Source organism: Neophocaena asiaeorientalis, unplaced genomic scaffold (assembly GCF_003031525.2).
Source record: "Neophocaena asiaeorientalis asiaeorientalis breed wild unplaced genomic scaffold, Neophocaena_asiaeorientalis_V1.1 scaffold64, whole genome shotgun sequence".
In the NCBI taxonomy this organism is placed as follows: Eukaryota; Metazoa; Chordata; class Mammalia; order Artiodactyla; family Phocoenidae; genus Neophocaena; species Neophocaena asiaeorientalis.
In genome coordinates, this window is record NW_020185334.1 from 2,124,111 (window position 1) to 2,150,962 (window position 26,852).

At 36.8% G+C, this 26,852-nt stretch overlaps 1 protein-coding gene across 1 annotated transcript in view; it reads left to right on the forward strand.

Annotated features, from left to right (window-relative positions):
- The window catches only part of SEL1L2 (SEL1L2 adaptor subunit of SYVN1 ubiquitin ligase), a 61,056-nt gene that overhangs the window by 3,720 nt on the left and 30,484 nt on the right, over positions 1 to 26,852 (forward strand). Inside the window, exons 2-7 of the mRNA XM_024735446.1 lie at positions 696 to 858; positions 23,515 to 23,568; positions 23,984 to 24,043; positions 24,129 to 24,210; positions 25,629 to 25,783; positions 26,436 to 26,492. Of these exons, the coding sequence (XP_024591214.1) occupies positions 696 to 858; positions 23,515 to 23,568; positions 23,984 to 24,043; positions 24,129 to 24,210; positions 25,629 to 25,783; positions 26,436 to 26,492 (571 nt within the window). The remainder of the gene's footprint in view (positions 1 to 695; positions 859 to 23,514; positions 23,569 to 23,983; positions 24,044 to 24,128; positions 24,211 to 25,628; positions 25,784 to 26,435; positions 26,493 to 26,852) is intronic.

Below are 26,852 nucleotides of genomic sequence, written 5' to 3' on the forward strand. Positions count from 1 at the left end.
TCCCAGAAACCCTATGAAGTAAGTGCTCTTATTATCCCCATTCCATAGATCAAAGAGGCACAGAGAAGTTAAGTAACTTGCCCAAAGCTCTCAAACTAAATTAGTGGTAGAGCCAGGATTTGAACCCAGGCATTCAGACTCTACAGCCCTAAAAACCATTAAGGTTTTGTTTGGTTATTGTTTTCGCACACAGTCTGTCTTTGCTGTGCTGAATAATATGTTCTGTTTTAGAAATTTATTTTGGAATATAAAGGAACTGTTCTCATGATAGTAACTTCCAAGATGACATTCCAGTTTTGATTATTTTTAATTATATTGTTATGTATTTCAGAGTTCATTTTATAAATCAAATACTCATAATTATTGGGAGTTGCCGTGGGAGAGTTCACTATTTTAAGACAAGTGCCCCAATTTTTCACTTTTCTTGGTCTATAAGCTTGAAGCATGATATAGCCTCAATATTTCTACTTTTCAGCAGCTTCATTATTTGTCAGATATATTTGAAATTATAATCTTAGACTGACCTAGGGCTGAAAAAAATCTACTGGTCTAGAAATGTAATGGACTTTAGCCAAACTGTTTTGTTAGTAGCAACATCAACCAGGTCCTACTTGTTAGAGAGAAGCAGTATGAAGGAGGGAGCAGCAATTTTCATTTTTGATAATCACACTTCTAACTTTGTATTCTTCAAACAGAGCCTACAAACTCTTTGCTAAAGCCTCTGACATGGGAAACTTGAAAGCTATGGAGAAAATGGCTGATGCTTTGCTATTTGGAAATTTTGGCATGCAAAACATAACAGCAGCTATCCAATTATACGAGTCGTTGGCTAAAGAAGGATCATATAAAGCCCAAAACGTGAGTTTTGAAAGAAAATTAAACTTTAAATAGCTACATCCTGAAATAATTATAGGCAAATAACATGTGAGAGGAGTTGAGCCTCTACTGCATGAGCCCAGGCCTAGGAAAGTTACTGTAATGCAGAGTGTAATGTTCTCGTCAGGGCAGGAACGAGCAGGAGCCCGGGGCAAATTCTTCTAGCTCTTGAGTGACTTTCAGGAATGGAGCAGAGCTGCTCTCTAATCCACCTTCCCACCATCCATGTCCATGTGTGTGTTTCGAAATAATGTGAGAACTCTGAACCCCTAACATAGTTAAATTTTATAATAAAATATATTCACCTATGCAAAGAAATATGGAACTAAATCTCCTACCTTAGGATGCCTGGGTTTTACACTTCAAATATTTTATAAGCTATATATATTTCCTTTTCTATTTTAGTATGTGTATTTCATTTTATTCCAAGAATAACATAAGCATTTCATAGAAAATCTGGAAAACAGGAAAAAAAAAAAAAAAGCCCTTCACAAGCCAACCATCCTGACTCGACTACTGTTAGGACTGCTTTGTATTTCTGTTTGGCTTCTTCCTCTGTGCATCTTTCTTTTAAAAATATCATCATAATCACATGTATTATGATTGTGATGTATCATTTTGTTTCTGGCTGCTTTCACTTAATGCTATAGCAAAAGTATGTTTTCATGTTGCTGGTTGCGCTTTTTTTTTTTAGATGTTGGGGGTAGGAGTTTTAGTAATTTATTTATTTATTTTTGCTGTGTTGGGTCTTCGTTTCAGTGCAAGGGCTTTCTCTAGTTGTGGCAAGCGGGGGCCACTCTTCATCGCAGTGCGCAGGCCTCTCACTATCGTGGCCTCTCTTGTTGCGGAGCACAAGCTCCAGACGCGCAGGCTCAGTAGTTGTGGCTCACAGGCCTAGTTGCTCCGCAGCATGTGGGATCTTCCCAGACCAGGGCTCCAACCCGTGTCCCCTGCATCAGCAGGCAGATTCTCAACCACTGTGCCACCAGGGAAGCCCTTTGCTGGTCTTCTTAATGAAAACATTTCTTTCTGATCACAAAAGAAATTTATGCTGATTACAAGAAAAACTGGCGAATTCAGAAATTATGAGGAAGACACTAAAAGTTGTCTAAAATCTTTTCCCATAGGTCATTTTTGTTTCCATCCAGTAAAGTGTAGAAGCTAAGCTTTGGAGTCAGGCAGATCTAAGTTCAAATGCACTCTACCACTTGCTTATTGGATAACTACTTAACAAGACCCTTTCCCCTTCTTCTGCATGAGAATTTGACCTTTGGTTCACTCTCTACTTCTGTTTCCCTGGTAATATGATAGGAGTGAAATGTTAACTATGTTTCTAGATAGTATTGCTTATTGTTGAAATGACCTCTACTTGGTAAACTACCTTTGGACTGGGAGAAACTGTCATGAACTATAAATACCTGATGGTGGTGATGATTCTTACCGGGATCCTGGACACTATGCCTATGGAGTTGTTATAGGGGGAATATGAGGCTTTTATGTCAGGTTGCCTGTTGCACCACCCAATGTGCAACAGGGGATCTCATCCCCTTGTGTCTGAGTCAGCTGAGGGACCAAAGATGAGGGCTGCTGGAGGACTGACTATGTGACCTGCTGCAAGGACTCCCACAGAAAGGAGGCCTGCTGGCAAACTGTGATTCCTGTGCTACATCTACCTGAAGAAACTGGTGGCATGTGTAGCCTGTGGGAGTCTTGTGAGTCTGCATATTTATTTGAACCAGAAGTTGGACGAGAGGAACTCTAATGGGTGGGATAACCTCTCTAACTTTCACCTGTAGAGTTAGGATAATGATAAAACACCAGGTTCTATGTCTATCTGGTTCACTGCTATATCTCTAAAAATTTAGTGCAGTGCCTGGGACAAAAAATATTAGTTGAATGCTGAATTAATTCATGGTGAATGAATTAATGGAGTTGTGAGGATTAAAATAATGTGTGAAGGCACTTAATTCCATACCTGGAACTTTATAATCATTCATCATAAAAGATATAAATGCAATTACTACTCTTACTATTATTCTTCCAGAATTTTTCCTATAAGTATGTAGAAAATTTTTTACAAAAATGAGACATACTTTAATTGCTGTTTCTTAATCTGCTCTTTACTCACTTAATAATATATCACAGATATCTTTCCCTGTGAATATATCCCATATTTGGTTAATCAAAAATATAAAGTTCCAAAACAGACCAAATGTTACCATCATGACCACCACAACAAATAATGTCACCTAATTCCTTTCTAAACTAGTGAATATGTGCTTTTTCTGTTAGTGGGTATATTAATTAATTAATTAAGTCAACAGTTGTTTCTTGGACACTTACTATGTACCACACATAATCCTGTTGATGGGGAGAAAAAGATCAGTAGGCCAAAGTCCTTATGGGCCAATCTGAAATATAAACAAATATATAAATATATTTATATAAATAATATATTATATATTTATAATATATATATTATATATTTATATATTATAAACAAAAATATAAACAAATAATTTCAGCATAATTTAGGTGGACTAGAATTAAGGTGTGTATAAAGTGCACAGAAAAGGGTCTGACTGGTTTTGCCTGAGGCAGGTAGGGAAGGCTTCAAGGAAGAAGCGACATTTGCTCCCAGTCTAGAATATTGGATACAGGCAACATGAAGGATTTGTCTATATTTGAATAAAGTATTTGATGCAAGGGTCAAAGTACTACTTTCAGAAAAAAAAATTCCAAATTAACATAATTGATACATAAAACATATGGATTTTAAAGTTGAAGTCAGAGTTTCACTCCACATACTCTAGTTAGAATTGTTCTATTGCATGGCCCCAGACCTCCTGTCTATTTATGTGTGTTTGGTCTCAAGAGGACAAGAAGACAAAATGTGGGTGAGGACAGACTTATCACCTGAAAGGCTGACATTGACCTGATATGCAAAATTCAGCCACACTGTTTATTGAAATGCTACAACAGTGGTTGGAAAAAGTCTCTGCCCCAAGCTCCTCTTATGATCTTCCTGACAACCTGAACACCCGTATTCTTCACTTGGACTTCTCCCTCCTCCCTTCAGCTCCCCATGATCTTGCAGCCAAAGTGTTATCTGGATGGGCAGGGAGCTTACAGGACCGTGTTCCAGTGCTACAGCTGGATTCTATTCTGAAATTAACTATCATCCCTGTCATCACTATAGGAAAATCTGTTTCTGATAGCAAGTCCTCTTGCAGTTGATTTATCTCCTTATACAAAGAACAATTAAAGATATTCCATGGTACAAACAATGCTTTGTTTGATGGCTGGTTGCTGCAACAAGGCTGGCCACGTGCCATATTGATCACAGCTCTTTAACAGGACTGGCCAGGTGACCACCTTTCTTCTCAGGCTGTTTGTGCCAGCCTGATACAGGAATCCAGCCGCACTGGTAGGAAATATTGCTGGGAACTGTGAGGACAACGTAGCAACAGAAATGTGGCTGAAGAAGCTGAAATGTATACTGAGAATGATAATGAAAGAGAGTGAGAGAGATAGACATAAAGATAGAAAGAAAATGAGAATGAAGACACCTATCTCTGGGGGAAAAGGGTAAGAACAATCGGAAATACTGAAATGTTATAGATGGGAGAAGCCTGGAGTGCCAGAGGGCTAGTAGAGACCTGATTTAACAAAGAAAACAAAAAAGATATGAACTCAGATTCATGCAGGCATTGAGGGGGTGGGGGAAGAAATGCAGTTTCAGGCTATGTATAAAAGGAAAGCTGGATGGAGGAAAAGAGGCATTCTTATTTCTTTTCATGCACCTTGAATGGTTCATCTCACAAAAAATCCAAATAAACTAAAAGAAATCCTGATAAGGGCAATAAAAACAAATAAGATTGTGAACAGACTCCATTGAATTGATTTGCAAAGAATCTGTACCTTCCAAATAATGAAAACTATTCATTAATGGTGTAGTCTTCATGAAAATGGTGAAAATTGAGGAAAGAACAAACAAAAATAAGCCATATTTTAGAGGATGTCATAAGATATTGTAGTATACCAGCTGGAGGTAGATAAATTATGTATTTTTTATTTCTCTGATCCTCATTTAAGGAAGCAGAGATTCAGGATTAGAAAGACTCATTCTTTTCTTGATACTGATGAATTTTTTCAATAGAAAATTTGTCTGTTAATTTGCCAAACAAGAAGGTAGGGTTTAAACCTCATTTGCTTTGAGAATCAAGAAATGGATCATAAATAGATAACTAATAAGAACCTGCTGTATAAAAGAATAAATAAAATAAAATTAAAAAATAAAAAAGAAGAAATGGATCATTCACATTGTATCACCTTAAAATTAACTTAATCACTGTAATGATGCTACTACTGAAAAAAAATCATTTTTAGTATCAAATACTCGCTTTGATAATTCTAGGATTACCTGTGTAGAGCATTTCTTTTTGACGTTAATCATCTTTTTGTATTAAGGGTGCAAAAAGGATCTGAGTTTTCCATCAGGGTTGATTCACACTTCTGTTTGGCATGCGATTTGAGCTAAAAGTAATGACCACAGATGCTTTCAAGCCCCGTACAACAATTACAATAATTAAATGCTTAACCTTTTTTCTCTTTTAATAATTCCTTATATAAAGAGAAAAAGGAGGAACATTTAATTTTTAAGTTGTTATTATGGAACCTGAGTAATTTGCTTTGAAATATACTAAAATATCCTCTACACTTAACTCTTTCCACTCAAATACCAGTGACTATAACACAGCACAATGGTTGAGTTCAGGGTCTTATAAACAAATTTAATTTGCAGAGCTTGACATTTTAAAACCACTGAAAGTATCATTGATGTCATCACTATAGTGTAGCTTCTTTTCAAATCACAGCATTTTTTTTCTGGATTAAGATTTAATCATTCTAGGGCTTCCCTGGTGGCACAGTGGTTAAGAATCCGCCTGCCAATGCAGGGGACACGGGTTCGAGCCCTGGTCCGGGAAGATCCCACATGCTGCGGAGCAACTAAGCCTATGCGTCACAACTACTGAGCCTGCACTCTAGAGCCTGCAAGCCACAACTACTGAGCCCGCGTGCCACAACTACTGAAGCCCACGCACCTAGAGCCCGTGCTCTGCAGCAAGAGAAGCCACCACAATGAGAAGCACACGCACTGCAACAAAGAGTAGCCCCCGCTCGCCGCAACTAGAGAAAAGCCCGCGTGCAGCAACAAAGACCCAACACAGCCAAAAATAAAACTAATTTAAAAAAAGATTTAATCATTCTATAATCCATTTCATTTCACCTCAGCCTTATCTCAGAAAAAACCAAAGACCAAAAACTGACTACTGTAAAGTTGTTAGGTAACAATGCCTAAGTGTAAAGAAACAGGACAGCCCTGACTATAATTGGCATCTTTACTACATGAGAACCCATAACATCTTTTGTCTTCCTGCCTGCCATGCTTTAATCAGTGGGGGGAAAAAAAAAAAGTTAAGCCCTCCAGAGAATTAATTCAAGATCATCCATTGTTATTTTTCTGCTAAAGAGAGAGGAAGCATTCTCTTTGAGTTGATTTATTTGAGGCTGGGAAAATCATGGTTTTAGCCCTTTATAGAATGAGTTTTATACAGAGAAAGCTCTTCATCCCAATCACAGGATGGAAATTAACTCCCACACAATCCACTACACAACTTCATGACCTCACAATTTTCTCCAAGAGGATCAGGCCAAAAAGTGTGGTAGGCTCTGCACAAAATGATACACTGTTGGTGAAAGCATCTTATAATACAAGCTCAACTGAATAGAACATATCTTCATTTTCTTATATAAAGGTCAGTATATTTGTATACTATCAAAGTTTCTACATAAACAAGATTCTAAATGGAGCAGAATCAAAAATTGCTAAGAGTTGCAAGAAAAATAAATTATTTAGCCAATAATATTGGCTAAAGATATTTTTACAAGGAACCAATTTAGCCATTTAAAATATAACTACAAGGGTTAGAGGAGTACCAGGATTCCACTTTCCATTTGTAATAACAGCCTTCATGATCAACTTTCCTGAAAAGGGAGCCTTTGAGACTAAAGAGGAATTGGCAGAATCTTAGATTTTTTTTTAGTTTATGGATTAAGTAGATTACAAATTATAAACCACATGTTAGAGCTATTATGCTTTTAAGAACTGAACTCTGCAGTCAATTCCCTAGTTTAAAAAGTAAGATTGTTCTTTATCCTTGAAGTTTTAATAAAAAGTTTAAGAAATTATTCATTTTCTGTTTTGATGGAATTATCAGACCTCGTTGTATCTTGATTTTAGGGAGACATTTAACAAAGTCTTGCATCATGTTCTCATGAGCTAGATGAAAAAGTAGAAACGTGGGCTTTGATAATGGTAAATAAAAAGTATAGACTAATAGGTTGATGCCAAGGTGAAAGCAAGTCTGGTAATCTGCCTCAGGACGCTGCCTATGACCCTGTGCTCTTCAAATATTCCATCAGCTATTAAGCTGAATGGCTAATACAAAATTGTTTTTAATTTGAAACATAGAAAGAAAGGCATATTACCCATGATTTGCATAAGAGTGTAGAATGAACTTGTAAAAATGGTGATAGGAATAATAAAGCTACAAATGAGTAGCAACTTGAAAATATTAGGAACATCAAAACAGACTATTACAATTATGTTCTGACAAAAAATAGTGTTATGACTCTATTGAGAAGAGGAGGAAGGAGAAAAAATAAAGTGATGTAGATGACCTAAATCATCATCTATCATCTAGCAAATCTATAGCTAATGTGCAAAATACATAAATTAACAGCAAGTAGTAGCAACTTATCAGGAGTCCTAATGGTGGTAATTATTAGAAGAAAACAGCTAAAATAATTAAAAGTGAGGAGACAAATAGGGAGTAGCCTAGAAGGAGCAGGGCATTGATATTTGTATTTTAAGCCCTCAGAAGTATTGGAATTTTACTACATATACCTCTCTTAATTTGATAACAAATATATAAAAAGTTAAATTTAGATGTTAACTCTCCCCCCCAAAAGGAATTATGCTTAACAACAGAAGTCCTCTCCCACTGAAAAGAAAGCAGAATCTTTGGAAAATGTCAAATTCTGGGTATGGGGCAAGAAATATACAAGATGATGTTGAAACATCTTATCCTACTTGATGGCAAGGACACTGTAAGAAAATACTAGGATTGAGAATTCCCTGGTGGTCCAGTGATTAAGACTTGGCGCTTTCACTGCGGTGGCCTGGGTTCAATCCCTGGTCCGGCAGCTCAAACAAGCACGAATTACTAAAGATGGAACAATTGAGCACAAAGATGAATAATGACCACAATGGACTGAAATTACCTCAAATGTACTTAAATCCATTAGTTCATAATGATACTTAGAAACAACACTCTTTTTTTTTAATTTATTTTTTTTTTATATTTATTTTTGGCTGTGTTGGGTCTTCGTTTCTGTGCGAGGGCTTTCTCCACTTGCGGCAAGCGGGGGCCACTCTTCATCATGGTGCGCGGGCCTCTCACTACCGCGGCCTCTCTTGTTGCGGAGCACAGGCTCCAGATGCGCAGGCTCAGTAGTTGTGGCTCACGGGCCTAGTTGCTCCACGGCATGTGGGATCCTCCTGGACCAGGGCTCGAACCCGTGTCCCCTGCATTAGCAGGCAGATTCTCAACCACTGCGCCACCAGGGAAGCCCGGAACAACACTCTTTAATCACTTTGGAGGATGTTAGAGAACCAACTCTCATTATTTTGAAAACTGATAAACAGACAGGTTCAAACATTTATTGACTATTCTTCACAAACTATATCTCAGAATATAGGAGACCAAGGAAAGTTTTTCTTTATAAAATTATTCCAGCTAATAAATAAGGAAGGAAAGACAGAATTAGAATGGTATCTTTTTGTCACCCCTAATAAGTCAATGGACCTACGCAGTGGCCATTACTGGCTGCTAACATCACAAAGTAGAGACAAGAAACTATATACCTCCTGATGGAAATACATAACACTTCCTATGAGACAGTCTTGCCAAACACATTACACCTAAGTTTGATCAAGCCTCTAAATCTGACTGCCAGCCTGTAGAAAATACAGTACTGTGATCAACAAAATCCAGGCTAAGTATAACTCTATAGGAGGAGTGACTGGTTTTTTCAACAACAACGAAAAATGACAAGGAGAAAAGGGATGGATAAGAAACTTAGATATTAAAAAAGACTTGAGACTTCCCACTCAGTTGCAATGTATTGGCCATATCTGGATCCCAATTCAAACAAACTGTTAAAAAAAGAAAAGAAAAAGTTAAAAGAAAAATAAAGAACATTTATAAGGCAGTTGGGTAGATACAGACACTGACTAATGATATTAACAAATTTATATTAATGTTTTCAGTGAATAATGATATATGATTTTGTTTTTTAAAGGTTCTTTCTTTTAGAGGCACATACTGAAATATTTACAGATGAAATATATATTGTCCAAGATTTACTTCAAAATAAACTGGATGGCCAGAGAAAATCAGTGTGGATATCAGTGAAGCCAGATTGGGCAAATTGACAATGGATAATGATTGGGTGATGGATCATGGGTTTTTTATATTATTTTATTTACTTTTTCATATTCAAAGTATTCTGTACTAAAAAGAATACACAGATGGAATAGGTGTTAGACTTGAAGGTTAATAACTAAGAGGAAGTGGAATATCTCTACACCCTTCTGGTTTGTGTTGAGCAGTATGGCATTTTCCCCCCAAAATGGCCACAGTAATATTTCCAGTCCACATGCTATTTCAGACCCCTAATCAACATCATCAAAAAGCAGAGTCTACTTTCCATTTGCTTGTATGCAGGTGGGCTTGTGACTACTTCAAACAGTAGAGTTTGCTGTAAGTATTGCTACATCACTTTGAAGGCTAAGTCATAAAAAGGATATAGCTCTGCCTGGCTCCCTCTCTCTCAGGATGCTCACTCCTGGAACCCAGCTACCATGCTGTGAGGAAGCTCATACAATAGGAGAGGCCACATGTTGCTGTTCTGGCCATTAGTCTCTGCTAAGGTCTCAACAAACAGCTAGAATCAACTGCCAGACGTGTGAGTGAACCAACATTCAGATTATTGCATCCCTAGACTTTGAGTCTTCCAACTAAGGCCCCCATATCATGGATCAGAGAAAAGCCATCCCCACTCTACCTTGACCAAATTCCTGACCCACTGAACCCTTAGCCTAAAAAATGGTCATTTTATGCCACCAAGTTTCTGATTACTTTGTTACACAGCCATAGTAACTGGAACAAAGACACAAACATTCAGAATTTAAAGGGCAGATTGTACTTTTCTCAGAAGCACCTGATGCCTTGGCATCCTTGTTGAAAATCACTTAACCATATATATGACGGTTTATTTCTGGTCTCTCTACACTGTTCCATTGCTCTATATGTCTGTCTTTATGCCAGTACTACAGGGTTTTGATTTACTGTAGCTTTATGCCAGTACCATAGGGTTTTGAATTACTGTAGGCATCTAGCTTTGGGGTTTTTTCCCTCAAGATAGATCAACTATTTTGTGAGCTTCCATATGGGATTTTATATAAATTTTAGGATGTTTGTTTCTATTTGTGCAAAAATGACATTGAGACTTCGATAGAGGTTGCACTGAATCTGTAATCTCTCTGGGTATATTCTAACAATATTAGGTCTTCCAATACATAAGCATAGGATATTTTCCATTTATTTATGTCTTTTTAAATTTTTTTCAGCATTGTTTTATAGTTTTCAGTGTACAAGTCTTTCACCTCCTTGGTTAGTTTATTCCTAAGTATTTATTCTTTTTGATGCTATTGTAAAATGGACAGTTAAATTCCTTTTCTAAATGTTGATTGTTAATGTATAGAAAAGCTATTTGTTTTTTGTGTTGATTTTGTATCCTGCAACTTTGCTGAATTTATTAGTTTTAGCAGATTTTTGTGAAATCATTAGGGTTTTCTACATATAAGATTATGTCATTTGTGAACAAAGTTTATTTTACTTATCCTTCCCAATTTAGAGGTCTTTTTTTGTTTTCCTTGCCTAACTCCTCTAGCTAGAACTTCCAGTACCATGTTGAATAGCAGTGATGAGAGTACATCTCCTTGCCTTGTTCCTAATCTTAAAGGGAAAGCTTTCAGTTTTTCACCATTACATATGATGTTTGCTATGGGCTTTTTATACATGGTATTTATTATGCTGAAGTAATTTTCCTCTATTCCTAATTTGTTTAGTGTTTTTATTATAAAAAGGTGTTGAATTGTGTCAAGTGCTCTTTCTGCATCAATTGAAATGATCATATTTTTCTCTTTTATTTTGTCAATGTGGTACAGTAGGCCCTTGGTATCCATAGGGGATTGGTTCCATGACACCCCTACTGATACCAGAAATCCACATATGGTCACATACATTATATTGGGTGGGACAAAATGTGCCTTCAGTTTTCTAAGTAAAAATAAAACACACATTTTTCATTTTCACCAAGAACTTTACTGAACAACGTATTCACCCTTTTGTTCCACTACCTTCTGTCATTATTCATAATTCCATCTTCCCAAAATATTTTTAACATCTTTTTGAGACCATAATTGCTTTACAATGGTGTCTTAGTTTCTGCTCTATAACAAAGTGAATCAGCTATACATATACATATATCCCCATATCTTCTCCCTCTTGCGTCTGCCTCCCACCCTTCCTATCCCACCCCTCTAGGTGGATACAAAGCACCGAGCTGCTGTCCCTGTGCTAAGTGGCTGCTTCCCACTAGCTATCTATTTTACATCTGGTAGTGTATATATGTCCGTGCCACTCTCTCACTTCATCCCAGCTTACCATTCCCCTTCCCTGTCTCCGCAAGTCATTCTCTATGTCTGCATCTTTATTCCTGTCCTGTCCCTAGGTTCTTCAGAACCATTTTTTTTCTTTTCTAAGATACCATATATATGGTTAGCATATGGTATTTGTTTTTCTCTTTCTGACTTACTTAACTCTGTATGACACCCTCTAGGTCCACCCACCTCCCTACAAAAAAGTCAATTTTGTTTCTTTTTATGGCTGAGTAATATTCCATTGTATATATCTGCCACATCTTCTTTATCCATTCATCTGTTGATGAACACTTAGGTTGCTTCCATGTCATGGCTTTTTTTTTTTTAATTTTTCATGTCCTGGCTTTTTAAAAAATGAACATTGCAGTACATGAATCTTTTTGAGTTATGGTTTTCTCAGGGTATAGGCCCAGTAGTGGGATCGCTGGGTCATATGGGAGTTCTATTTTTAGTTTTTTAAGGAACCTCCATACTGTTCTCCATAGTGGCTCTATCAATTTACATTCCCACCAACAGTGCAAGAGGGTTCCCTTTTCTCCACACCCTCTCCAGCACTTATTGTTTGTAGATTTTTTGATGATGGCCATTCTGACTGGTGTGAGGTGATACCTCATTGTAGTTTTGATTTGCATTTCTCTAACGATTAGTGATGTTGAGCATTCTTTCATGTGTTTGTTGAAATGTGTATATCTTCTTTGGAGAAATGTCTATTTAGGTCTTCTGTCCATTTTTGGATTGGGTTGTTTGTTTTTTTGATATTGAGCTGCATGAGTTGCCTGTATATTTTGGAGGTTAATTCTTTGTCAGTTGCTTCATTTGCAAATATTTTCTCCCATTCTGAGGGTTGTCTTTTGGTCTTGTTTATGGTTTTCTTTCCTGTGCAAAGCTTTTAAGTTTCATTAGGTCTCATTTGTTTATTTTTGTTTTTATTTCCATTTCTCTAGGAGGTGGGTCACAAAGGATCTTGCTGTGATTTATGTCATAGAGTGTTCTGCCTATGTTTTCCTCTAAGAGGTTTATAGTGTCTGGCCTTACATTTAGGTCTTTAATCCATCTGGAGTTTATTTTTGTGTATGGTGTTAGGGAGTGTTCTAATTTCATTCTTTTAAATGTAGCTATCCAGTTTCCCCAGCACGACTTATTGAACAGGCTGTAGTTTCTCCATTGTACATTCTTGCCTCCTTTATCAAAACTAAGCTGACCATATGTGTGTGGGTTTATCTTTGGGCTTTCTATCCTGTTCCATTTATCTATATTTCTGTTTTTGTGACAGTACCATACTGTCTTGATTACTGTAGCTTTGTAGTATAGTCTGAAGTCTGGGAGAGTGATTCCTCCAGCTCCATTTTTCTTTCTCAAGATTGCTTTGGCGGGCTTCCCTGGTGGCGCGGTGGTTGGGGGTCCGCCTGCCGATGCAGGGGACACGGGTTCGTGCCCCGGTCCAGGAACATCCCACATGCCACGGAGCGGCTGGGCCCGTGAGCCATGGCTGCTGAGCCTGCGCGTATGGAGCCTGTGCTCTGCAGCGGGAGAGGTCACGACAGTGAGAGGCCTGCATACCGCAAAAAAAAAAAAAAAATAGATTGCTTTGGCTCTTCGGGGTCTTTTGTGTTTCCATACAAATTGTGAAATTTTTTGTTCTAGTTCTATGAAAAAGGCCATTGGTAGTTTGGTAGGGATTGCATTGAATCTGTAGATTGCTTTGGGATGTATAGTCATTTTCACAATGTTGATTCTTCCAATCCAAGAACATGGTTTATCTCTCTGTCTGTTTGTATCATCTTTAATTTCTCTCATCAGTGTCTTACAGTTTTCTGCATACAGGTCTTTTCTCTCCTTATGTAGGTTTATTCCTAGGTATTTTATTATTTTTGTTGCAGTGGTAAATGGGAGTATTTCTTTAATTTCTCTTTCAGATTTTTCATCATTAGTGTATAGGAATGCAAGAGATTTCTGTGCATTAGTTTTGTATCCTGCTACTTTACATATTCATTGATTAGCTCTAGTAGCTTTCTGGTAGCATCTTTGGGATTCTCTATGTATAGTATCATGTCATCTGCAAACAGTGAGTTTTACTTCTTTTTTTCCGATTTGGATTCCTGTTATTTGTCTTTCTTCTCTGAGTGCTGTGGCTAAAACTTCCAAAACTATGTTGAATAATAGTGGTGAGAGTGGACATCCTTGTCTTGTTCCTGATCTTAGTGGAAATGGTTTCAGTTTTTCACCATTGAGAAAAATGTTGGCTGTGGGTTTGTCATATATGGCTTTTATTATGTTGAGGTAAGTTCCCTCTATGTCTACTTTCTGAAGGGTATTTATCATAAATGGGTGTTGAATGTGTCAACACCTTTTTCTGCATCTATTGAGATGATCAAATGGTTTTTCTCTGTCAATTTGTTAATATGCTTTATCACATTGATTGTTTTGTGTATATTGAAGAATCCTTGCATTCTTGGGATATCCTCACTTGAACATGCTGTATGATCCTTCTAATGTGCTGTTGGATTCTGTTTGCTGGTATTTTGTTGAGGATTTTTGAATCTATGTTCATCAGTGATATTGGTCTGTAGTTTTCTCTTTTGGGACATCTTTGTCTGGTTTTGGTATTAGGGTGATGGTGGCCTCATAGAATGAGTTTGGAAGTGTTCCTCCCCCTGCTATATTTTGGAAGAGTTTGAGAAGGATAGGTGTTACCTCTACCCTAAATGTTTGACAGAATTTGCCTGTGAAGCCCTCTGGTCCTGGGCTTTTGTTTGTTGGAAGATTTTTAATCACAGTTTCAATTTCAGTGCTTGTAATTGGTCTGTTTATATTTTCTATTTCTTCCTGTTTCAGTTTTGGACGGTTATGCTTTTCTAAGAGTTTGTCCATTCCTTCCAGGTTGTCCCTTTTATTGGCATATAGTTGCTTGTAGTAATCTCTCATGATCCTTTGTATTTCTGCAGTGTCAGTTGTTACTTCTCCTTTTTCATTTCTAATTCTGTTGACTTGAGTCTTCTCCCTTTTTTTTCCTTGATGAGTCTGGCTAGTGGTTTATCAATTTTGTTTATCTTCTCAAAGACCCAGCTTTTAGTTTTATTGATCTTAGGTACTGTTTCCTTCATTTCTTTTTCACTTATTTCTGATCTGATCTTTATGATTTCTTTCCTTCTGCTAACTTTGGGGTTTTCTTGTTCTTCTTTCTCTAATTGCTTTAGGTGTAAGGTTAGGTTGTTTATTTGAGATGTTTCTCATTTCTTGAGGTAGGATTGTATTGCCGTAAACTTCCCTCTTAAAACTGCTTTTGCTGCATCCCATATGTTCTGGGTGGTCGTGATTTCATTGTCATTTGTTTCTAGGTATTTTTTGATTTCCTATTTGATTTCTTCAGTGGTCTCTTGGTTATTTAGTAGTGTATTGTTAGGCCTCCATGTGTTTGTATTTTTAACACATATTTTCCTGTAATTGATATCTAGTCTCATAGCGTTGTGGTTGGAAAAGATACTTGATACGATTTCAATTTTCTTAAATTTACCAAGGCTTGATTTGTGACCCAAGATATGGTCTATCCTGGAGAATGTTCCATGAGCACTTGAGAAGAAAGTGTATTCTGTTGTTTTTGGATGGAATGTCCTAAAAATATCAATTAAGTCCATCTTGTTTAATAATATTTTTGCTTTGTATTTAATTTTTGTTAGTTTGATTCATATGTGTCTTGGCATGTTTCTCCTTGGATTTTTCCTGTATGGGACTCTCTGTGCTTCCTGGACTTGATTGTTTCCTTTTCCATATTAGGGAAGTTTTCAACTATATTCCCTTCAAATATTTTCTCAGTTCCTTTCTTTTTCTCTTCTTCTTCTGGGACCCCTATAATTCGAATGTTATTGCATTTAATGTTATCCCAGAGGTCTCTGAGACTGTCCTCAATTGTTTTCATTCTTTTTGCTTTATTCTGCTCTGCAGTAGTTATTTCCAGTTTTTTATCTTACAGATCACTTATCCGTTCTTCTGCATCAGTTATTCTGCTATTGATTCCTTCTAGAGAATTTCTTGTTTCATTTACTGTGTTGTTCATCATTGTTTGTTTGCTGTTTAGTTCTTCTATGTCCTTGTTAAATGTTTCTTGTATTTTCTCCATTCTATTTCCAAGATTTTTGATTATCTTTAGATCATTACTGTGAATTATTTTTCAGTTAGACTGCCTATTTCCTCTTCATTTGTTTGGTCTGGTGGGTTTTTACCTTGCTCCTTCATCTGCTGTGTATTTCTCTGTCTTCTCATTTTGCTTAACTTACTGTGTTTGGGGTCTCCTTTCTTCAGGCTGCAGGCTCATAGTTCCCGTTTTTTTTGGTGTCTGTCCCCAGTGGGTAATGTTAGTTCAGTGGGTTGTGTAGCCTTCCTGGTGAAGGGGACTGGTGCCTGTGTTCTAGTGGATGAGGATGGATCTTGTCTTTCTGGTGGGCAGGACTGCATCCGGTGGTGTGTTTTGTGGTGTCTGTGAAATTCTTATGATTTTAGGCAGCCTCTCTGCTAATGGGTAAGGTTGTGTTCCTGTCTTGCTAGTTGTTTGGCACAGGCTGTCCAGCACTGTAGCTTTCTGGTCACTGATTGGAGCTGGGTCTTAGTATTGAGTTGGAGATCTCTGAGAGAGCTTTCACGGTTTGATATTACTTGGGGCTGGGAGGTCTCTGGTGGAACTCGGCTCTCCCACCTCAGAGGCTCAGGCCTGACACCCGGCTGGAGCACCAAGACTATGATTGTGGAGGCTTGGTGAATACAAAATCTGATATAGTAGGCCAGTAAGATGGAGACTCTGGGAAGAGTTGCAGCCCAAAAGAAGGCTGCTGACAGAATCCTATCCTCTGGTCATTGGCAGGAGGCTTCATTTCCTTACCATGTGGAGCTCTTATTAGGGATGCTTATAACAAAGCTTCTTCCATAGAATGGAAGAGAGGAAAAGGGGGAGAGAAGGACAGAGAGGGAAAGGGAGAAAGTCAGGGGCTGGGAGAGTGGGCCCCAAAACTTTTTATCTTTTTGAGCAAAGAACTGTTCCAGGTGCCTTTTACAGTCTTCTAGGGAATTGAAGTTTTTTCCATTAAGAGAATTTTGTAAAGACCAAAATAAATGGAGATCCGAAGGTGCAGTGTTTGGTGAATACTGCAGATGAATCAGAACTTCCCAGCCAAGCTGTAACAGTTTTTGCCTGGTCATCAAAGAAACAGGCAGTCTTGCATTATCCTGATGGAAGATTATGTGTTTTCTGTTGAATAATTCTGGATGCTTTTCATTGAGTGCTGTTTTCCGTTGGTCTCATTGGGAGCAGTACTTGTTGGAATTAATTGTTTGGTTTTCTGAAAGGAGCTCATAATAGAAGACTCCCTTCCAATCCCACCATATACACAACATCACCTTCTTTGGATGAAGATCGACCTTTGGTGTGGCTGGTGGTGGTTCATTTCGCTGTCCCACGATCTCTTCCTTTCCACATTATTGTACAGTATCCACTTTTCATCGCCCATCACAATTTGTTTTAAAAATGGAACGTTTTCATTATGTTTCAGTGGAGAATCACATGCAGAACTATGGTCAAGAATGTTTTTTTCGCTTAAATTATGTGGAACTCAAACATTAAAGCAATGAACATAACCAAGCTGGTGCAAATGATTTTCAGCACTTGATTTGTATATTTTGAGTATGTCAGCTCTCTCCTGCGTGGTGTAACATTGATTGTTCTCAGTTATTGCTTTGATTTGATTGCTATCCTCTTCAACTGGCCTACCCAACAATGGAGCCTCATTCAGTGAGAAATCTCCAGCACGAAACTTCGCAAACCACTTTTGACATATTCGATCAGTCACAGCACTTTCTCTATACAGTGCACAAATCTTTTTGTGCATTTCAGTTGCATTTTTACCTTTCTTGAGATAATATAGCGTAAAATGCTGAAAATGTTGCTTTATTTCTTTCATCTTCAATATTAAAATGGCTATACAAAAATTCACCAGTTTTGTTGTCTTTTTTTATTTTTTATTTATTTATTTATTTTTATTTATTTATTTATTGCGGTACGTGGGCCTCTCACTGTTGTGGCCTCTCCCGTTGTGGAACACAGGCTCCGGACACGCAGGCTCAGCAGCCATGGCTCACGGGCCTAGCCGCTCTGCGGCATGTGGGATCTTCCCGGACCAGGCCACGAACCCATGTCCCCTGCATTGGCAGGCGGACTGTCTACCACTGAGCCTCCAGGGAAGCCCTGTTGTCTTTTTTTAAATGCACACTGATATGACAGCTGTCACATACAATCTAACAAAATTGTTTGGAATAAAGTTAAAGACAACTAAGTGCTACTAGAGCCATCTTATGAAAAAACCGAACTAACCTTTGGCTCACCCGATAGAATGATGTAGTATTTGCATATAACCTACACACATCCCCCTGTATACTTAAAATCATCTCTAGATTACTTACCATGTAAATGTTATGTGAATAGTTTGCAGTGCACAGTAAATTTAAGTTTTGCTTTTTGGAATTTTAAAAATATTTTTGTTCTGTGGTTGGTTGAGTCTGTTGATGCAGAACCCCCCAGATACAGTGGGCCAACAGTATATATTTTAATCTATTTTATATGCTAAACTGTCTTTGCATTCTAGGAATAAATCCCATTTGATCATGGTGTACAATCCATTTAATGTGTTGTTGAATTCTGTTTGCTAATACTTTGTTAAGGTTTTCTTTTCATCAATATATATCAGGGATATTGGTCTGTTGTTTTCTTTTCTTGTAGCATACTTGTCTGGCTTTATTATCAGGGTAGTGGTGGCCTTATAAAATGAGTTTGAAAGTATTCTCTACTCTTCGGTTTTTGGGAAGAATTTGAGAAGGATTGGTGTTATTCTTTAAATGCTTGATAAAATTCTCCAGTGAAGCCATCAGATCCTGGGCTGTTCTTTGTAGGAGGTTTTTGATTACTGATTTAACCTCCTTACTAGTTATAGATCTGTTTAACAATCTAACAAAATTGTTTGGAATAAAGTTAAAGACAACTAAGTGCTACTAGAGCCATCTTATGAAAAAACCGAACTAACCTTTGGCTCACCCGATAGAATGATGTAGTATTTGCATATAACCTACACACATCCCCCTGTATACTTAAAATCATCTCTAGATTACTTACCATGTAAATGTTATGTGAATAGTTTGCAGTGCACAGTAAATTTAAGTTTTGCTTTTTGGAATTTTAAAAATATTTTTGTTCTGTGGTTGGTTGAGTCTGTTGATGCAGAACCCCCCAGATACAGTGGGCCAACAGTATATATTTTAATCTATTTTATATGCTAAACTGTCTTTGCATTCTAGGAATAAATCCCATTTGATCATGGTGTACAATCCATTTAATGTGTTGTTGAATTCTGTTTGCTAATACTTTGTTAAGGTTTTCTTTTCATCAATATATATCAGGGATATTGGTCTGTTGTTTTCTTTTCTTGTAGCATACTTGTCTGGCTTTATTATCAGGGTAGTGGTGGCCTTATAAAATGAGTTTGAAAGTATTCTCTACTCTTCGGTTTTTGGGAAGAATTTGAGAAGGATTGGTGTTATTCTTTAAATGCTTGATAAAATTCTCCAGTGAAGCCATCAGATCCTGGGCTGTTCTTTGTAGGAGGTTTTTGATTACTGATTTAACCTCCTTACTAGTTATAGATCTGTTTAGATTTTTATTTCTTCATGATTCAGTCTTCATAAGTTGTGTGTTTCTAGAAATATATCCATTTCTTGTAGATTATCCAATTTTGGGGTGTATATTTGTTCATACTACTCTCTTATTATCTTTTTCATTTCTGTGGCATCAGTTGTAATGTCCCCTCTGTTATTTCTGATTTTTGTGTTTTGGGTCTTTTTTTCTTAGTCTAAGCATTTGTCAATTTTGCTGATCTTTTGAAAAACTAGCTCTTAGTTTCATTGATTTTTCTACTGTTTTTCTATTCTCTTTTTTGTTTATCTTTCCTTTATTCTTTATTATTTCCTTCCTTCTACTAACTTCGGGCTTCATTTGTTCTGTTTTCTTTAGTTGCTTGAGGTATAAAGTTAGGTTGTTAATTTGAGAGCTTTTTAAAGTAGATTTTTATCTCTATAAACTTCCTCTTAGTACTGCTTTTGCTGCATTGCCTAAGTTTGGTATGGTGTTGTTAGTTTTCATTTGTCTCAAGATATTTTCTAATTTTTCCTGTGATTTTTCTTTGACCCATTTGTTATTCAAGAGTGTGTTGCTTAATTTGTGCATATTTGTGAATTTTCCAGTTTTCTTTTTGCTATTGATTTCTAGTTTCATTCCACTGTGGTCAGAAAAGATACTTGGTATGATTTTAATCTTTTTAAATTTGTTAATATTTGTCTTGTGGCCTAACATATGATCTATCCTGGAGAATGTTCTATGTGATCTTCAGAAGAATATGCATTCAGCTGTAGTTGAGTAGAGTGTTTGCTATATGTCCATTAGGTCTAATTAGTCCTTGGTGTTGGTCAACTCCTCTGTTTCCTTATTAATCGTCTGTCTCGTTGTTCTATCCATTATTGAAAGTGGGGAATTAAAATCTCCTACTGTTATTTTATCACTATTTCTCCTCTCAATTCTGTCATTGTTTGCTTCATATATTTGAAGCTCTGCTGTTAGGTGCATATACATTTATAATGGTTATATCTTCCTGGTGAATTGACCCTTTTATCATTATATAATGTCCTTTGCCTCTTGTGACAGTTTTTGACTTAAAGTCTACTTTTTCTAAGTGTGATCATCCCTCTCTTTTGGTTACAGCTTGCATAGAATATCTTTTTCCATTTTTTTCACTTTCACAGCCTATGTTTGTTTTTATATCTAAGGTAAGTCTTCTGTAGACAGCATAAAGTTGGATCTTGTTTTTTATCCATTGAGCCTTCTATGTCTTTTAATTGAGGGAGTTTAATCCATATAAAAATTGAGAGTAATTACTTAAAGAGAAAGACTCACTATTGACATTTTGTTCATTGTTTTCTGTTTGTTTTATAGTTATTTTGTCCTTCTTTTCCTCTCTTGATGACTTCCTTTGTCTTTCATTTATTTTTTTGTAATGGCATGCTTTGATTCCCTTCTCATTTTCTGTGTGCATCTTCTGTAGGTATTTTCCTTGTAGTTACCCTGGAGATTACATAAAACGTCTTATAGTTATGACAATCTATTTTAAATTGATATCAACTTAACTTCAATCACATAGACTCTGCCCTCCTCCCGCTTTATGCTATTAGTGACACAAATCACTTCTTTTTATATTTTGTATCAATTAACATAGTTTTTTAGTTACAGTTATCTTTTATGCTTTTATCTTTTAAATTCTCTACCAGAATTAAAAGTGACTTATCCACCACCATTACGGTATTACATGATTCTTTGTTTGTCTATGTATTTATTATTACCAGAGAGCTTTATATTTTTGTATGCTTTCGTGTTGCGGGCTAACATCCTTTCATTTCAACTTGGATTCCCTTTAGCAATTCTTGTAAAGCAGCTCTAGTGTTGATGAACTCCCTCATCTTTTGCTTATCTGGGAAGTTCTATATTTTGTCTTCATTTTTGAAGGTTAAGTTGTCCAGATACAGTATTCTTGGTTGACAGCTTTTTTCTTTCAACATTTTGAATATATCATTTCACTCCCTTCTGGCCTGTAATGTTTCTGCTGAGATATCTGCTCATAATCTTATGGAAACTTCCTTGTACATGACAAGTCTCCTTTCTCTTGCTGCATCTGGTGCTCTATGTCTTTGTTTTGATTATAATGTGTCTTTGTGTTGGCCTCTTTGAGTGGACTCCCTACTTGGAGTTCTTTGAACTTGAATTTAGATATCTATTTCCTTTCTCAGGTTTGGGAAGTTTTCATCCAAATTTTATTAAAATAAGCTCTCTGCCCTTTTTCTCTCAGTCTTCTGTGGCTCCCATAATGTGTATAATGTTCAGTTTTTTTGTGTTCCTCAAGTCCCTTAGGTTTTCTTCACTTTTTTAAATTCCTTTTTTTTTATGTTCCTCCAACTCAATCATTTCAAATGACTTGTGTTCAAGTTCACTGATTCTTTCTTCTGCTTGATTAAGTCTGTTGTTGAACATCTCTAGTGAAATTTTCAATTCTATTATTGTATTCAGCTCCAGAATTTCTATAAGTTTTTTTAATAGTTTCTATCTCTTTGTTGATTTTCTCATTTTGTTCATGCATCATTTTCCTGATTTCATTTAGTTGTTTATATGTGTTTTCTTGTAGCATTTTGAGCTTAAGATGATTGTTTTGAATTATTTGTCTGGTAATTTGTAAATCTCCATTTCTTTAGGGTAATTTTTAAAGATTCATTTTATTCCTTTGGTTGGGCCATATTTCCCTGTTTCTTTATCTGCCTTGTTATTTTTTGCTGTGATTTATGCATCTGGGGAAACAGCCACCTTTCCCAGTCTTTATGGACTAGATTTATACAGAGGAAGACCTTCACCAATAAACACAGCTAGAGATTCTGCGGGTCTCTCAAATATTTTCTGGGAATGTGTCTTCTCTGGATTTGTGTTTGTAATTTCCCAATTACAGAGATTTCTTTTTCAGGAGGTTGTAATCACTTGCTGTCTCTGGTGGTACTGCCTTCTGTGGTACTGCAGGTTCTCTAGTGTTGCAACAAGCCTCCAAGCTCTCTTTTTTGCTTAGAGGCCCCCAGCATCTAAAGCATTCCATTTCTGTCAGTGCTCCAAATCAGATGAGATGAAAGCCAAATCTTCGATCAGCCCCTCTTCAAAAGTCAGAATTCCCACTCTGTTTTTCTCTTTCCTTCCCAAGGGAGAAGCCATGAGATGGGCTGTTTCTCCTGATTGTGCCGAGTTGTGCTGGCTGCCATCTGCAGTATGCTATAAGTTCTCTGATGCTGCAACAATCCCATGAGCTCTTTTGTTCTCAGAAGCCCCCTGGTTCCCCATTAGCACCCTGTATCAGGCAAGACAGAAATCAGTCCCTCAGGCAATCCCACCAAAAGCTGGAATACTGGACCTAAGTTCCACTCTCCTCTTTCCCTCCCAAGGCAGAAGCTCCAAATTGGACTTTTTCTCCTGATCACACCAAGCTGTGCTGGCCTGGGGGAGGAGTGATTGCAGATTAAATAACATTAAAAACCTGCAATAAGATTGCAGATTAAATAATGGCTTTTCTAACCTATTTTAATTGCCTGTTCTTTGCTGTGAGCTTGACTGGGTAACTACGATTTCTTAACTGGCTTCTGAAGTTCTCATAAAGGCTTTTAGGACTGTGTATTTTGGCTACATTGGAGAAACAAGGCTTGGGGCTTCCTATTCCACCATCTTGCTCTGTGTTCAGACTTTCACTTTTTATTCAATATAATTCTTGTTTGAACTTTTTATATCCATCACATTTTATTTTTAAAATATGTAAAAAAGTATTCAAATTAAAATTTAAAAGTATTGGAGAAAAAAGTCTTTTCATTGCCAAGAAAGGTAAACACATAGAGAGCATTGGTTTATACTATTTTATTACTATAATTATTCTAAAATTCAGTAAGTATTAGCTTATTTTCACATATATTATACAAAACTTCCACTATTGTAACCTTTTCCAAATTTTTCTTGTTGCCTTAGCAAAAGTGTAATAAGGCAATTTGCTATGGTATAAGAAATAAGTTAACAATATAAATAATTATAGAGCAGACATTTAAAATACCCCTTACTAATGTAGGTAAGGATAGCTGTAAAATAAATGGATTTGTTGAGTTTTTCTTTTTCTTTTGGGCTTTAGGCATTAGGATTTTTGTCTTCTTGTGGAATAGGAATGGAATACAATCAAGCTAAGGTAAGGTCATTCTATTTTTTTCTGGAACAAAAATGATTTTTTAAAGGGACACTGAATAGAGAGTCTACTCTTTAAGTGAAGGGCTCACTCTAGTGTGGTGGTTAAGAGCACAGCTCAATAGTTAGAGAAGTTTAGGGTCCTAATGCCATTTGTTTCTTAATGTTCCATATTATCAAGTTTCAGATAATATCTACTCCATAGGGGTTTTGTGATGTTTAAATGAAATATCATGTACAATCCCCTTTTCACAGGCTCCAGAGCTCAATAAGCCCCCAGTGAATGGCAGCCATCTTTACATAGAAAGAGAGTGAAATTTGTAATTTATTTTGGAGTAGCTCAAGGTTAGGAATAAAAAGGCAATGATTGGGTTTGAGTTTCAAATTTAAATGTCGAATAACCTTTTTTTAAACTTTAGGCACTGATATATTACACCTTTGGAAGTGCTGGAGGAAGCATGATATCCCAGATGATTTTGGTTTGTAATTAAATATTCTTGGGCCCAAATAGATGTGTTATAAATATAGCATTGTCAAAATATTAAGAATTTATATGTGTTTTAGGGTTACAGATATTTGTCAGGAATCAGTGTTCTACAGAATTGCGAAGTTGCCCTAAGTCATTACAAGAAAGTGGCAGATTATAGTGAGTAATCCACATAATTTATTTTAAGATAAAGAGATTTGCCAAGCAATTAAAAAAACAAATCAATACGAGTTGAAATATTTATGAAAGTATTTAAAGACTGTGCTTTAGCATCGGTTATAATACAATTCTTTTAATACAATGTAGAGTTTCTGATTTCTTAATAGTTACTTTTCCAAAAGTTTTAAATGATTGTACTCATCTTTTATTTTTGTTAGTTCATGTCTCCAAACAATTCTATTTTACTTGATCTTGTGATCTTCTTTCCTTAAACTGAGAATTTAAATATAACATGAATAAATATTAAGCAGTTTCTGTAATTCTAACATTTAGAATATGGGATGACTTGTTAAAAATTCCTGAAGAAATGGATGTAAGGTACATACCTTGGCAATCTCTATTGTTGCACTTGAGAACAATTCAAGTAACCATTATTCTATTACCCTATCCTTTGTCTACAAAAAACAGAGCACGAAGTTAATATATATTCCTAGAATCATTTTCAAAGTTGCATGTAATATTTCCTCATGCAACATCACTGAACCAGACTACATAATAGACTTTTATATAAAAATCTTCCAAGAAGTGAATAGGGTAAAGTCCATGGTTAATTTCTATGATCAGAATAACATCTGAATTTACATCTTTGACATTATTAGGATCTGAGAAAAGAAAGAAAAAAAAATTACTTTTGGGGCTTCCCTGGTGGCGCAGTGGTTGAGAGTCTGCCTGCTGATGCAGGGGACACGGGTTTGTGCCGCGGTCCGGGAAGATCCCACATGCCGCGGAGCAGCTGGGCCCGTGAGCCATGGCCGCTGAGCCTGCGCGTCCGGAGCCTGTGTTCCGCAACGGGAGAGGCCACAGCAGTGAGAGGCCCGCGTACCGCAAAAAAAAAAAAAAAAAAAAAAAAAAATTACTTTTGAATTAAAGATGTTATATATATCAAGATGTTTTTGTATGCTTAATGAACTGGAATTACCAGATATATTTCAAATTGTGTATTTTGTTAGGTTTACTCAACCATATTTGAAATTTATTTTCAGACTATCCATAGGAAATAATTAAGAAGCAGTTCTTACTCTTGTATTGTAGTTTCAATATACCCAGTAAAAGTCAGTGATAGAAGGAGTTGGTTGCCTTCTTCTGAAATCTGTCTTCTTTCCTGAGCCTGCTTGGCTAGGGTCTTACATATATTGATACAATATTTGTATAGGCTGCAAAAAATAAGTAGTGTCTTGTACTTTTCTGAGAACCAAATAAGCAAAATTCTATCTCCTAAGGATATTTCTTTTCTGTTAGTAGACCAGATCTCTGCACAATTTGAAGAGAATAGGCCTAATAGTTTTTTTCTGTAAGCTGACTGCTGTCTCTTACAGTCTGTGTATTCTGGCTACTCTCTGGCTTGTTTCTATTCACAGTTGCTGACAAATTGGAAAAAAGTGAAGGTGTTCCAGTGGAAAAAGTGAGACTAACTGAAAGACCTGAAAATCTGAGTTCTAACAGTGAGATTTTGGACTGGGACATATACCAATACTATAAATTTTTGGCTGAAAGAGGAGATGTTCAGATACAAGTAATGTATGCAGATGAGCTTGAATTTTTAGAACATGCAAATTACAAAGAGCTTAGATCTCTCTGAGTCCTAGAAGGGTTAACAATGCTCCATCCTGAATGGGAAAGGGAAGAGAACCCCCTCTTTGTTCTACTCCTTTTTTGTCTGTATCTTTCAGTTCCTTATAGCCTATGGGAGAGCCAGTTGCAATAGTAATGGCATTGTTTTTTGCATTTACTCCTAAAAAAATTATTACAAAAAAAAAACTAGATTGTAATTATAGGAAAAAAGTACCATCCAATGTTGGTTTTAATATGAATGAACTCTTACCAGGATCCAGAAATACCCTGTCCTTGGAAATGGGAATGGAAATAGGACAGCATTGGTTCTTGGTTCTCTTAACTCTTGAGAACCAAGAGTTAAGGCCACTAGGTTTGCGTGCCCAGGTGTTGCTGTACATCACCAGGCCAGCTTTCTGGCCTTGAGGAAGCCATATGACCAACATCAACCCAATAAAACACAGAATTGGGAATGGTTTTCTGCTTCTTTTTTAAGACATGCCAATTGTAGCAAACTGGATCAATATACTGCATTAAAATCAAGTAATTTTTTTCTTTTCTTTATTGAAATGAATACTACTACTAAAATAATTGTCAAAACTCATCATTTCTAGGTATCTCTTGGACAGTTACATCTAATTGGGAGGAAGGGTCTACATCAGGATTACTATGTAAGTCAATCTCAAGCTTCAGTCATGTGGGGTGGGAAGGATAATGGTGAGAGAGGTTGGCGGGGCCATGAAAGGTGAGAGGGTGGGTGGAAGAGTTGCTGGGGAAAGCCCACTGCTGCTTCCTTGGTCAGATCTGCTTCCCAGTTTTTGAGGAAGAACAAAGTTCACTAGAGAAAGCACTTTTCCTACCTGCCTCCAAGTACAAAGGGGTAGAGGCCTGTAAAGGAGTAGCTGGGGCTGGGGAGTTTCCATGGTCCCACTGAACCCTCTCTCTTCCCACCCAAACTCACTGTTGAACTGGGGTTAGGTGAGGAGGATACACCCATTCCCAAAGGCCAGGCTGTGGAAAGTCTACCTGGG